Below are 14516 nucleotides of genomic sequence, written 5' to 3'. Positions count from 1 at the left end.
ATTTACGTATTGCTGTTGTTCATCATACATGAGTAAGTATTACTTATCTCGCCATTTAAGGCTGTAAAAATTGTTTTGTCTGTTTGCTACTCACGCTCAGTTAAGCTTGTGTGAATCTGTGAACCTGTTCATGATGTGCATGTCAGACTGTCTTCTGTCAGTGTTCAATAAAGTTTATTTAAATTAAAAAAAAAAAAAGGTTTCACTTCTGCAGCCATGCTAGTGTGTTCTGTGTTAGCGGAACAACATGAGAAAGGGACACACTGGCTAAACATAGCCAGTTGGCAACATACTGCGTTTGTGTGAGTGCCAGAGCAGCGCGAGGATGAGCATTTGTAACATGTTGACGCAGCTAGCAACCAGCTAACGTTAGCAAACACGAAGCTACCCTGTGGTCGCGCAGCAAGGTGAGTGGCGTTAATCTTCCTGCTACGATAGCATTGACTTCTCACTAAACTGACCTCTTGCTGACCGCTTTAGATATAACAGTGTTTCTGTGCTGCTGTAAAATGACATCTAGCTGCAAATGATCGGAAGTGTTAGCAAAGTAGAAGAACAAGCTAACACGAAGGTACGCTTCCCCTTTACCGATTAAAACTTGACTTACGCTAACTAGCTGTTGACTGCACTTCACTGTCAGGTGCCATTCCGTTCAAAGACCTGTTGACAAAACACGGATAGACTTTTATTTAAGTCGTTATATTTGTGTGATTTCCAGGTTAATGACCCAAACTTTTGCCTCAACCAAAGCAGGAGGAGCTTGGTGAAAAGAGGATGGATGGAGTCAGCTGGAGCGCCACCAGGGCCCAGGAGTCGTTCAACCGACCCACAACCGCCGCAGACACTCTCTCCAAGCTCGCCAGCTTCATCGCACGGTCTGAGACAAAACCACACGCAGGAAACCAGAGGCAGCAACCATCCCACCTAGCCACATATGTTTGTCCAGAATGTGGTAAGGGCTTCCCATATGCCGCAGACCTGTTGCACCACCAGGAACAGAAGCACACGCTACCTAAGCCTCACCGGTGTCCCTCCTGTGGACAGGAGTTCTCTCTGAGGTCGTCCTTACAGTTACACAGGTGTCCTGCATGTACAAATCACACCCCGGATCCTAGCAGGCTACAGGACAAGTCACCTCACCGCCAGCCTCACCTCATGGACAGTAGCCCTTATGCATGTGCCCCGTGTGGAAGAGGCTTCAGCCAGAAGCAGGCTTTGCTGCACCATCAGCAGGCTGGTTGTAATGAACCACCATCCCCATCAGATATAGTGGATGCTAGTAGCCTTCCAGATGACTCTCCACCAGCATCTGAGGGAGACTCCACCCGCTCAGATTCTTCAGATACACCAGGGTTGGGCAGCAGAACTGCGAAAATGTGCCAGTTCTGTTCAAGAATCTTCCGCACAGAGGCTGGACTGCAACGCCATAAACAGACCAGCCACACAGAGGAATGGCTGATGACTTCACTGGGACAAAAGACCAAAGCAGGTGGGACTGGTGGAGAAGTGACAAAAGGAGAGAATAGAAAGGTGTGTGTAGATCCAATTAATAGGCCAAAGTCTAAAAACAAGCTTCTGAGCTGTCGCTCTTGCGACATGGTTTTCAGGAGCACCTCTAAGCTGTACCTGCACAGAAAAGAGAAGCACAGCAGGGAGAAAAATATCAGAGAGCCAAGGCCAGTCATGAGCAAGTGCAGGAGAAGAGGCACGTATCCATGTCAGGTCTGTGGAAAAATCTTCTTCCATCATTTGTCACTTAGAGCACATTACAAACAGCACTCAGCCTCAAGCTTCACCTTGATCAAAAATACAAGCCAGTCCGTAGGATGTACCACCAAAGACTACAGCTTAACAGAAGATAGACCAAACAAAATAAAAATGAACCTAGCAGATAACAAGACTGTGAGGGCTGGTCCAAGGACGCCTGGGAAAGTGGCCGTGGTTACTTATCCAGAGCGATGCCGAGAATTGCCAGAGGTGGCGAAGGCGGCGGCGGTGGTGGTGGTAGACGAGGAGGAGGAGGAGGAGGAGGAGGAAGAGGAGGTTGAGAGAGAGTTCCCATGCCCCTCCTGTGCAGAGGTTTTCTCTCTGCAGTCACAGCTAAGGGAGCATGTGGAGCTCCACCAGTCCGCCGTGAAGAGGAGGCAGTGCAGTGTGTGCACAAAGGAAATGGACACCTGCAAATGGCCGGGCTCAAAGAGACACAGGCTGTACCACTGTGTGCCCTGCCAGCAGGGCTTCTCAGCACTGGACTCTTTCCTAGAACACTGTCAGGAGCACCTGCGAGTCAGGGTGGAGGAGGACAGTATCACAGAGGGCTACACACATCCAGCCAGCAAAGCCTGAGATTCACTGTGAATGTCATCAGTGATTGCCTTTTTGCCTTGAAGAGTTAGAGAGCAGATAGTCATGAAATCTGTTATTCTTTTTGATGAACCAGTTAATTGATTGAAGCATTCAGAACATGTTTTACACCTCTGCTTTTGGTTGAATGTTATCTACACCAATATATCAAGGGTTAGAGAGAATTGATTGTTAAAGGAACATACCAGGGGTTTTGCGTGTTTTATATTGCCCTTTACTATGAATCACATATACTTTACTGCCAACCAGTTTCTATAACTTACCATAGTTCTGTTCAGATTTTCAAGTGTTCTGTGACTAGTCACCTGTTTCTTTTTCAGTACATAATTTTATTCAGTTTGTGACCACAAACTGGGGGTGGCATGCAGAAACTATAATGTTTCTTTGATAGAGTTTGGCATGACTGACACACCATGGTTTTGTACAGATTACTTTGATTCCCAAAACATCTAAAGTTAAAGGGACAGTTCACCCAGTAGTGCTCTTTATCCATCTAGGCTTATCACCACTAAAAAGTAAACATGAATGCACTCATTGATAAGAGGAGCTAACTAAACTAGCAAAATGTTACAGCTCAGCTGAGGAGGAGGGATCCTTACATGCCGCACTGTACGAGCCTCTCGTCCACGAGTAGATGCATACTGCTGTGAAAATAGAAAATAGGTTCTATATGGAACAGCTCACAGTAAGGTCTGTGATTTATCGTGGATAACAAGGTCACAGTCAAACTACAAGTGGCGTGCCTATCTCAACTCACACCAAGACAATCTAGATGGATAAAAAGCACTACAGGTAAAAGGAAAACTCCCCATTGAGATTTGACTCCAGGCCATCTGCACAACCATAGCCAAAGCACTGCCAGAGATGTGTTGTAGCTAGAGTCTATTTTTAAACCAGACATCTGGAGTGTTTTAGCTATCATCATAAATGTCTTCTGCTGTATTGTAGTTCTTTTTCTTGCAGTTTCGGCAATAATTGATCATAGATTGGTGGGAACTCTGGTGTGTCACTTTTTGGACTGTCACTGGACCTGGCTATCTGCACTAACTTTGTAGCCCTGCTCAGAGCACTAGATGGAAGTTAAGCTCTTTAAATCCCAAGGTATGAATAAAATCACAAGTGTGAAATGTTTTGAGCGTTTTCATGTGCTGTTGAAAGCTTCCAACATCTCGCAGTGGTCATAATATATGGAATGAACAAATATGTAATGGCTGTCATTGATGGTAATATCTAAAACCATACCTTTTCATTATCGCCTGTTTTTGTAGCTGGCATGATTGGATGATATTACCTAGCTATGCAAACCGATAAACTGGCAGCCCTTCAGTTTGTGTGATGCTTGAAGTGTTCTTTGGTGAATGAACAAGGATCAACTAGGCTTGGGCGATATCCATCATTTTCTGTCATGATATTGTCTTTCCCAAAAATCATGATTGATAGATATTTTCTGCTCTCAACCCAAAATATTGCCTTCTTTGAAATGACGTGACGTCCTCCATGTCTGCACATTAGAACACTGCCTGCATGATGCTACATCAGAGTGACTGACCTATAGTAACCACCGCCAGCCCCGTCTCACTCCTACCTCCTCAAATATCCAAGCTAATTGCCTCCACTGCCACAGCAGCTCAGAGAGCATTTTCTTTTCAAAATAAAGGCCTGAGATACCGTAATAGCTTTTCGATATATCAATACCATGAAAAGAATTTTGAATATGATGTCATTATATTAAGTAATATCTAATATTGGCCCATGCCTCGGCTCAATGTGTTTTTTTGCTTCTTTTTTTCAAAAAGTTTTCGGCTACTGTGAAAGTGTAGTAAAATATGAAATAGTTTTGAAGTTTCCACTTTTTTGAGGTCTTTTGTAAATTGGTCTAAGGATCTTTATAGGTTACATAATTAAAACTTAATTCTCACAAGGTGTTGTGTAAGTTCTCTTTTTACTGATCTTGTAAATTAAGTCAAGTCTTTCATACTTGTTAAGTCAGCAGTACGTTCTTGAACACCTGAAATAGCTTTCTCTGCAAAGTATACCATCTTCTCAGTTTACAATGCTGTTTACATTTGTCTGCTTGCTACATTTGGTAGCATCCTTACAACAGTCATGCTCGAGTATAAGTAAAGAAATTGTGTTAAATGAATTGCTTTGGTAAAACTTAGTCATATGGAGTCATATTTCCATATAGAAAGTAGTTGAGGGATCTGATATTAAATGTACTTAAGTACATTAGTAAATTAGTAGTAAATGTTAATATTGAAAGTACAATTTAACAGTTATATGTTGCATTATTATTGATATATGTAATATATCATATATTTAATAATGCAACATATATAGTTTTTATTTATTTATTTAGTTAGTTAGTTAGTTGACTTAATGTTATGCTCGTGTAGAAAGTAAGAATCCTACCTGTCGTTCCTCCTCCGGGCCTCTTGGCGGCGGCTTGCATGACATCACATGACGATGGAAGCCAGCCGGTTAACATCCGGTCCGGCTGCACACGTTTTCCTTCCGCGGTTCTTTCTGTGAAACCAAGACCATACGAGAAATTTTGTCGGCGTTAAGACCATAAAGACAAAATGAGCAAAGCACACCCACCCGAGTTGAAGAAGTAAGTTGAAGATGTCAAAGTTAACCGAAACTGTTAGCCTGAGCGTGATTCGTATTAGAAGTACGGTCAGTAACGTCACGTACCCGCGCAGCGAGCGTGCTACATTGTTCGTAATAGAAACAAGCTAACATTAGCTAACCTGCCTATGTAGCCTGAGATATGTGTCATGTGTAAGGATCAGTAATGTGAGCTTATGTGTTTGTTTGTTTGTTTTTCTTCTTTCTTTTCAGGTTTATGGACAAGAAGCTTTCGTGTGAGTATGGTTATAAATTAACATTTAAACTGCGATTAACATTCAAAGTGCACGGCCTTTTTAGAGCACACAAGAACCTGTTAGATTTCTGTTAGTTATCTGCATTCTGAAGCAACATTATTCATAGAGACATATTAATCATAGAGCGGATCTTTAAGTCCTCCTGTGGTACAGTGTACAAACCAAACCACGTAACGTTACTCAACAAAGTTCATAGTCCAACAACAAAGAAGAAACCATCGTGGGAAAGTCGAATTAAAATGGGCCTTTTCACGTAGAAACCTAACCTAATACTACATGAATGCAAAACAAAGCCATGTTCCATGTAAATGATGCAACGTGCTTATTCTGGGCCTGCGTTCTTTCTTGTGCATGTCCAGTGTCTTGATGTAAATGTGTTCTGATGGACTGGACGTCCAAGCTTCTGAGGTGAACCAGGGCGAGGTTGTTTTGTTGTTTTCTCTGTGCAGTTGTATAAACTCACAAATTATGGGATTATGAGACAGGGAACTGATCAGACATGTGAGAGAGGACATAGTCGATACTTTATTTATGATTTCACATTTTTGCAAAGCCTTACATGATTTTATATTCAGCAAAGGTTTCTGAAAAAAAAAAAAGGTTTAAGCTACCCATCTGCAACCAACTGAAATTTCAATCAGTTTCTGCCTGCTTGTACTAATTGGTGTTCATATGGAGTGGTTTTATATATTAGGCTCCATGTAAACACAGCTAGTGATATTTTCCTCCTGTCTTTTATCCTCCAGTGAAGTTGAATGGGGGCAGACATGTGCAGGGCATCCTGCGGGGGTTTGACCCCTTTATGAACCTGGTGGTGGATGACTCTCTGGAGATGGGCCCTGGAGGACAGCAGAACAGCATCGGCATGGTGGTCAGTACTTTGGCATACATTGATCAGTATTTTCCATACTGTAACAAAAGCCCATGTAATCACTCGCTATTTACCATGTGGTGCACTACATTTATGTTTACCTTTTTTAATATGGTTCAAATTCTGAGTTTGATAACTCACAGTTTCACAGAAATTAATGTAGAATAGTAGTAAACATACTGTACACTGCTTTATGGAAAAAATAAGTCAGTTGACATCTAACCTATTAGCGATGGTTAAAAAAGGCCATATTGTAGAAGTGGCAGAAATCTCTATTCAGTCCAGTGTGACATGTCTGTTGTCCAAGCTGCAAGTTTTTGTTCTTCCTGTTTCAACTCTACGGTAACATGGTTAACAGTCCTTACTGTACATTTTTTGGTATCTAGTGTTTTTAGCATTTTCAGAGCTTAGTTGAAGTGAAGGCACTATGGCTCTTGAGAAGGCTCTTGTCCAGCTTGCTACCAAACTGAAGGAAAGCACTGCAGAGTTTATGAGCTATGAGGTCAGACAGTGTATGTCAGACATTTTAATTTTTGCCACCTCTTCTGTGCACAATTTTGAGAGTCACTGTGCTCTGAAAATCAGTTTAAGTTGATGCTGCACTGAGCGACTAGCTAATTTCTCGACACTTTCGTATTTTTGACATTGACCAATTCTGAAAACTGTCTGATGCCCCAAATCATGTTTTAACAAACATGTTTTTAGTACAATATGATGTCACACAGTAATCTGCATTATACATTTTACCTGTGGTTAATGTTTTTGGTTATGCTATCATTGAGTAATTTTCTCCAGGGGATCTCCAAGCTGGTTACTTCTCCCCACTGGCTTGACCTGAATGTGTCCTCACTGAAAGCTATTACAGTGCAAGGCTCCTGCCTCTTGCATCTAAATGGAATGCAGACATTGCTGATATTATTGGTTCCTTGTGTGGCTGTGATGAGTCAAAGTAGTGTCTGTGAAAAGAAGACCTCCTGTCAGGCCAGCCTGAATGTTTAATATACTTGCTGTGAGTGGATATACTGAGCAAATTTGGGGAAAATGAATGATTCAGGATTTTTAAAAAATGGTTTTAGGTGGGAACTATATTATGACTAATTTAGAATTTCCTCCCAGTATTGCAATGAAATCTTTAGGAAGTCTGATTTAAATACAATGTGTTAACTCTGTGTTGTCTCATAGGTTATCAGGGGAAACAGCATCATCATGTTGGAGGCCTTGGAGAGAGTATGAGAGAAGAGGAGGCAGCTGCACGCGGAGAAAAGAATGACCCACACCTTTTTTTACATTCTGTTAGCCCCCTAGTTCTTTGTGTAGTTGCAAAGCATCTGACTCTTTGAATTATAAAGCGTTTTCTCATGTCTTCATCTAATTTCCATTAACAGTTGTTTGGAATTGTGTAATCTTGTTAATAAATTTTTTTTCTTTGTATTTTTTGTTTGTGTATTCAATCTACAATGTACAGTGTTCTGCCACCCTCCCACAGGTTATTGCCTGAGGTAACCTGTGGAGCGACCATGGCTCAGGTGGTAGAGCTGGTCTGCCTATGTTTGGAAGGCAGTGGTTGATGTGTCCTTGGGCAAGACACTTCACCCACCATGCCTCGTGTGAATGTGTGTGAGTGCTGTATGTTTGAGGTGGTGGTCGGAGGGGCCGTAGGTGCTGAGTGGCAGCCGTGCTTCTGTCAGTCTGACCCAGGGCAGCTGTGGCTATTATCGTAGTTTACCACCACCAGTATGACTGTGTGTAAATGAATGGAACCTGGAACCCTGTCAGGTGCTTTGGGTGTTTTGAAAAGCGCCAAACAAATCCAATCCATTATGAAGTCACCAACAGCTCATTGTGTAAAAGAAGCAAAATACTTCTGTTTTTGTGAAAGGTAGATTAATGAAAATATGAACCAGTAAGTATGGAGAATTCAGATATCTGGTTGGTTGGCAATATCAAAACCCATGGAAATTAATTCCCAAGGAGCCCCATTATAATTTGATTATAAAAAAGATAAGGGGACACTTTAATCATCCATCAGCTGTTGATGAATGTATTTTTCAAGTCTTTACTGATTTTCAACTATATAATTTATTAAGAACAAAATGATGTAACAACTATCAATGGGAACCAAAATCATCAACTCATTAAGGGCTGATCCAACTTGAGTGAATTTTACCAGAGAGACTCATAATGCGCTGTACTGTGTTTGGCCCTGCATGCCTGTATGCACTCCTGAGAACATCTGGGCTTGCTGCTGACGGGTCAGCAGGTGGTGTCCTGGGTGATCTCCTTTCAGGCCTGGATCAGGCCATCAATGAGCTCCCAGAGAGTCTGTGGCTGTACTCGGAGGTTTGGAATGCACCGATACATAAAACACCATGTTGGAGTGGGTAAACTGACGTGGCTTCAGCCAGCCTTTAGTCAAAGGGGCCGAAGAGGAGCACCCTGGCGTGGATGTACTCGCGTTAATAAGACTGAGATGCCGAAGTCTGGTCAACAGAGGGCGCCATCGGAGAGACGCACTTCCTCTGCAGCAGGACTTTTATTTTGAAAGCTGAGGTTCGTCATCGTGGAGACGTTTCTTTACGTTTTGTGTCGTAGCCGTTTGACGGTATGTGGAAAGTAGCAATGTCGGAGGAGGTTGGGAAGGCGCTACGGTCGGTCGTGGAGCGGGTGAACCAGGCGGCGGCACGACGGCCCAAGGTAACTGCAGTCCGGGAGGCTTCTGGTCAGGAGCACCGCTGCCGTCTCACCACCGTTCAGGTCCACCATGTCGTGCTGCGACAGTACGGCTCGTTATGTAAGGCTGCCGAATACCTCAACCTTTGGATAGGAGACAGTCGAGCTTGTGGCAGCACTTTCATAACACCGTGGTGTTACACTGAGTGGTGTTACACTGAGTGGTGTTACACTGTGTGTGGTAGACTGAGTGGTGTTACACTGTGTGTGGTACACTGTGTGGTGGTAGACTGAGTGGTGTTACACTGTGTGTGGTACACTGAGTGGTGGTAGACTGAGTGGTGTTACACTGTGTGTGGTACACTGAGTGGTGTTACACTGTGTGTGGTACACTAAGTGGCAGCACGACGCGTGCGGACAGCAGCGTCATGATACATAGTGTGTCTGCATGCACGCGTTGGAAGAGAAATCCCGGCTACAATCGTAATTTGATGTTCGGCGTGTTTCTAGACGAATCATTTGCACAGCCATGCTCTCGACCATCCTCTGCTCACACACTACCGCTCTGGGAGAAATGTCCACTTCTGAAAATGTCATTTTCATCAAGTCATCTTTGTTAAAGCATGAAGCAATGCACAGCATCTTTACAGTCGAATTCCTCTCGGTGGCTTGTTACCTCAAGTCCAGATAGGAGGACTGCATGATGTCTGACAGTATTTAAATAAAGCAGCAGCCGAGAATCCGTGTCATCATTGTTTTACAGGACAGGGCTGAGTCACAGTTGTTCGAACAAAAGATCTCAGCTAACATGCTGACCACACACTGAGCTCCTCTGCTGATGCATTCACTGATACAGATGTTGTTCTTCAGACACTGCCAGCTGTGTCGCCCCGCCTCGTAGCTGTCAGCAAGACAAAACCCCCGGACATGGTTGTGGAGGCGTATAGACAAGGGCAGCGGAACTTTGGAGAAAATTACGTGAGTATGGTGCACTACTGGTCAACATCATTCCAGACTTTCCAAGTATCACTGTATAAATGTAAAACTGAGAGGAATGAAGGTGTGATGAATGGAGAGACTGACCTCATGCTGCACCTCCACACCAGGTTAATGAACTTGTGGAGAAAGCTTCAGATCCTCAGGTAGATATGGGTATTTCAGAAGTCTCACTCTTTTTTTCTAATTCGGTCTCTGAAAGGTTTTAATAGACTTTTTGTTTCTTCTGTCATCTAGATTTTAGACTTGTGTCCAGAAATCAAGTGGCACTTTATCGGCCACCTACAGAAGAATAATGTCAACAAACTTTTGGGTGAGTGATTGCAATAATACAGATGCACATTAATAAAAACCTAAAAAAAAAAAAAAAAAAAAAAAAGAAGAAAAAAGGGAACACAACAACCATGACTGAGTTTTGCCTCCCTGTTGCCAGGTGTGCCAAACCTGTTCCTTGTGGAGACGGTGGACTCCATGAAGCTGGCTGACAAAGTGAACAGCTCATGGCAGCGTGTCAGAGGAGCCAGCACACAGAGGTTAAAGGTCATGTTGCAGATCAACACCAGTGGAGAAGCAAGTTCGTGTCATTTTTATACCTTTGCTCTGCTCTCCCATGGAGCGTGCTTCACACGTTCACACACACTGTGTGAACAAGTTCACAAACAGCTTGTCAAATGTGTATTGTAGGTAAACACGGCCTTCCACCAGAGGAGACTGTGACCACAGTGAAACACATTGTGTCCCAGTGCTCAGCCCTGCACTTCTTAGGACTCATGACCATTGGGCGCTATGGCTATGACCTCTCCCTGGGCCCCAACCCAGACTTTCAGGTATAAAAGACTCTGAACGGAACAGTGTGTTTTTTGGTGGGCAGCTGTGGCTTCTGATGGGCAGGCCAGCATATTGCATGGCAGCGCTGCAGTCATAGACATGCAAGATGAAACACAAAATTGTGAAATACTGTCTGTTAAGGTAGAAAAGCACTACATGAATTTAATCCATTCACCATCTAACATCACATATATGTTAGATCAATAGTATAGTGGAGTAAAACAACAAAATCAGAGCATGTAACGGATACTTGAATAAGCCTGAATACCTCCAGAGCTGAAATGTTTTCAGTTTGAAACGTGTGTTCTTTCAGATCTTACAGAAAACACTCTGGCACTGACTCACTGCAACCTAAACTAAATAAAAAAATGAAACTAAAGAGAAGCATATCTGTACTAGAGGTAGCCTGACAAATCAGCCAGAGAATGCTGACACTCTAAGCCTATCCTTTCAAAGGATAAAAAGGCCTAAATGATGTTAAAAAAAACAAGGAAAAGTATCAATATTGTTTGTGTATGTCATGTTTTTATGGAAAAATCATTACATGTCTCTCCTGTAGATGCTGCTGACTCGGAGGCAGGAGGTGTGTGACACTCTGAAGTTACCTCTGGAGGAGGTGGAACTCAGCATGGGTATGTCCACAGACTTTGAACACGCGGTGAGTGTCATTCCTTCTTAAAATGTGTAAACTCTTTCTAAGCACAGATAATAGTAATGCATTCCTTGTTTAAACTCTCCATCATGTCAAAACTTGATTTGGAAGTTTTGAGAGTGCATAAATTCAAATAAAATATAATTGAGTGATCAGTATTTGATACCTAGACTAGGGTCCAAAACTCTGAGACCATTTGGTAAATTACTTATATTTCACATTTGTTTCCAATGTTATTCATTCAAGATGATCATATCAGTTAAACAATTTGAGGGAAAAATTTAATCCTTGAATATCAGAATATCATTATATTGATACACTCTAGCTGACATGGACTCCACAAGTTAGTGTAAAACCTGCTGACTCACCTTATCCCAGTTTTCCGCAAAGCTGCTTGTGATGTCACAGAGTGCTTGGCTTTCCCAGTCTACAAGTGCCCCCATAAATCAATCCCTCTAGAAAAACACGATTATGCGATCGCATAATTCAATGCATAATCAGCCAAAGTCTGCATATTTATGCAGGGGCCGCATTTTTTCAAATATGCTATACTTTCGCTGCATAAATTGAAGATTTCTGCGCAAAATATGCAGGGCTTGCATGATTTCATAGTCCCTGCATTTCATTGCAAAAAAAGTCACATATCTTAGCAGAAAGTTGAAAAATGTTGCGTTTATTTCACACAAGAGCAGCCATTTTCCCCTGTTGCCTTGGGAACGTTATGAGGTGACGTAAAAACATAATCAAAAAGCTGCAAACCCCCGCCATGAAGCCACGATGAAGCCCGCAAATCTGTCTCATTTGCCAACAAAAAAATCATACTAGTTTCAAAAACCTTACAGTTGCAAGTATATTAGTAGTATGTAAATTTACGTTACAGCAAGAGATTGCACTTTGTGCACTGGAAGCACTTATTTTAACAGAAGATGTCTGTTTTGTATAGCTACCTCTGTAAAACAGGAAGCACACATTTTATTTTTTATATTTTATTTATTAAGTTTTACAGAAGTTGTAGCATATTCCTTTTGTAAAGCTACAGAACTTCATCAACGTTTTATAGTTTGAGCCATGTGTTTATTAAGGTCTGAAATAAAACAAGATGAGAACTTAAATATTCCCAGCACATTCTGCGATGTAGTATGCTTGTTTATCATAGGAAGTAATAAGAAATGACTCTTTACATAGTAGCCTAGTAACTGGGTGTTGGGAGAACCACTTTTTTTTCTCTTTTTCATCAAAATGCAGTTTTTGCAAGATCCCACAATTTCATCGCATAAAACTGCATAAATATCCTGCATATTCCATCGCATCTCTTAAGAAAACGCGCTGCATAATCCAGGCTTTTGCCTGCAGCAATCACAAAAAAACTCTGTTTTTTCTGGAAGGACTGATAAATGTTGAACAGGGTTGAGGTCAGGTGACTGTGGAGGACAGCCCATGACAGTGGGGATTCCTTGGTCCTATTTGGACTTCAAGTAGGTCTAACAATTTGTAATATAGAATTATCCATCTTGCCTTCAAAACAAATGTGTAACCAAGGCATTTTGATTCGTGGACTCAGACCTTTGGATCCTGCTGTATATTCAGATTTGTTCTCTTCAGTTTAATTCATTGAAATCCACTAATTTTAGTAATATGTATGTAGTGTTTTGACTATTGGACACTTCACTGTTTTATCTGAATTGGTAAATCTTATAAAAAACAGTTGTTGTGACTGATAAATATTTTTTGACATTTTGTCTACATTGAGACTGACAAAGTTAAAAGAAAAAGAAAAAAGGCTGTGGTTCAATTTCAATAAGATGGGCATTATTAAGGGTATTATTTGACTCTATAATCACAATCATGTGATAGATGCATGTAAGTCAGCATGTTATACTCACAGTTGACCAAGATGTTCACTGAAAGTTTCTCTCCGTGCTTACATGTTTGCTCCCATGTGTTGAAGATCGAGGTTGGTGCCACAAACGTTCGGGTGGGTAGTGTTATATTCGGCAACAGGGAGTATCCCAACAGTGCAGCGAACACTCCAAATCCCAGCCCTGCTCCCAGCCCCGCTCCCAGCCCGGAGAAATCCTCCAAGGTGGTGTCAGAAGAGGCTGCCAAGAAAATGCAGCACCTCACTGTGTCGAGACCCTAAGATGAACTTCTCCTCCTCCGAAACATCTTTAAGAAAAAAGAAGAAACTCCCTTCACGCGCAACCTGAACAGCAGTGAAGCAGATAATTTCCAGAGCCATGTGGAGCTAGGATTGCAAAATTCTTACATAATTTTGAAGTGTATTTGCTTAATCCTCTTCACTTTCTTGTGTGCCCTTCTTGCATTTTTAAGCATTACAAAGTGGCATTCGATACAGATCTAGTTTTACCTTTTTTAAAAGTAGTGTGTTACTAACCATAGTGCTCTGACTTCCTTCTCATGGAAACCTCTCCTACATGATTCCTGGATACAAGACAAATGTACAACTGAAAACATGGTGACATTTGCAAAATCATTTCCGATGAGTTATGAGATAGTGAAGATTTGTTGTGCTGATGTAATATTTTCTACCTTTCCAACCCAACATGTGACAGTGCTGAAATGTACTTGACTGTGTACAGTGTCCCACAGATCATAAGTCCACACAGTACAGTGTACTGTTTATGTTGTACGGATGAAACAAAGACTTGATTTAATAAATCATGTATCCCTTTATAATGACGCATAGTATTGTGTTTGATATTGTTTCGTATGCTGTGTCAAATGTGTCAAATCTCTATTCTTGATATTAACAATTCCCACAGTTAACCTGAGGAAAGTGTTTTGTCTTCGTGCAACAGTCTTGTGTCCATGCTAGTATGTGGTGCACAGTTGGAGATGAAAGGGAGTGACTCTATGCAAAGTGGTGATGTTGTTTCCGAGTAGATTTATACACTGCAGCTATCAAGGTGTCGCCATGGTTTCATCAAATAAGTCACAAGGTCAGTGTGTTCTTGTGTCTCCATGGAAAGTGCTTTTATATTGTCAGTTATGGAAAAAAGTTGCTCAGCTGGGAGTCAGACATGTGGTTGCTGTATTAAAAGACATTTCAGCATTGTTTGGTTTGGAATGTGGCTCTGAGGCAAGCCAAAGCCAAGCAATAAATTTTCTTGTTTAAAATATCTGCCATTTGCTGTGTATTTCTTCCATTTGGGCAAAGTGGCACAAACAACTTTTGTTAAAACTGTCAGGAGTCTGGCTTTACTTTCTTTATTAAGCATATGGAAGT

At 41.8% G+C, this 14516-nt stretch overlaps 3 protein-coding genes across 5 annotated transcripts; all 3 read left to right on the top strand.

Annotated features, from left to right (window-relative positions):
- Positions 1–173: 173 nt before the first annotated feature.
- On the top strand, positions 174–3742 carry si:ch211-148l7.4 (uncharacterized protein LOC563603 homolog). Of its 3 annotated transcripts, none has more exons than XM_037103769.1 (2): positions 174–407; positions 754–3742. In XM_037103769.1, exon 2 carries the CDS (start codon positions 775–777, stop codon positions 2344–2346), a length of 1572 nt encoding a protein of 523 aa, XP_036959664.1. In that variant the 5' UTR covers positions 174–407; positions 754–774; the 3' UTR covers positions 2347–3742. The 3 variants fall into 3 exon arrangements, with proteins under 3 accessions (XP_036959664.1, XP_036959663.1, XP_036959662.1); XM_037103768.1 differs by having other exon boundaries at positions 751–3742; XM_037103767.1 differs by having other exon boundaries at positions 719–3742.
- Positions 3743–4833: 1091 nt separating this feature from the next.
- Positions 4834–7554, top strand: snrpg (small nuclear ribonucleoprotein polypeptide G). The gene is made up of 4 exons (XM_037103775.1): positions 4834–4978; positions 5209–5231; positions 5999–6123; positions 7306–7554. The coding sequence occupies exons 1-4, from the start codon at positions 4947–4949 to the stop codon at positions 7354–7356; spliced, it is 231 nt and encodes a 76-aa protein (XP_036959670.1). The 5' UTR covers positions 4834–4946; the 3' UTR covers positions 7357–7554.
- A 1070-nt stretch (positions 7555–8624) lies between these two features.
- Positions 8625–14061, top strand: LOC119022649 (pyridoxal phosphate binding protein). Its single transcript, XM_037103773.1, has 8 exons — positions 8625–8817; positions 9664–9771; positions 9900–9935; positions 10027–10102; positions 10223–10363; positions 10474–10616; positions 11177–11275; positions 13218–14061. The coding sequence occupies exons 1-8, from the start codon at positions 8728–8730 to the stop codon at positions 13407–13409; spliced, it is 885 nt and encodes a 294-aa protein (XP_036959668.1). The 5' UTR covers positions 8625–8727; the 3' UTR covers positions 13410–14061.
- The last annotated feature ends 455 nt before the right edge of the window (positions 14062–14516 follow it).

Source organism: Acanthopagrus latus, chromosome 7 (assembly GCF_904848185.1).
Source record: "Acanthopagrus latus isolate v.2019 chromosome 7, fAcaLat1.1, whole genome shotgun sequence".
In the NCBI taxonomy this organism is placed as follows: domain Eukaryota; kingdom Metazoa; phylum Chordata; class Actinopteri; order Spariformes; family Sparidae; genus Acanthopagrus; species Acanthopagrus latus.
Note: the sequence above shows the minus strand (reverse complement) of the source record. Positions and strands in the feature narration are given on the sequence as shown.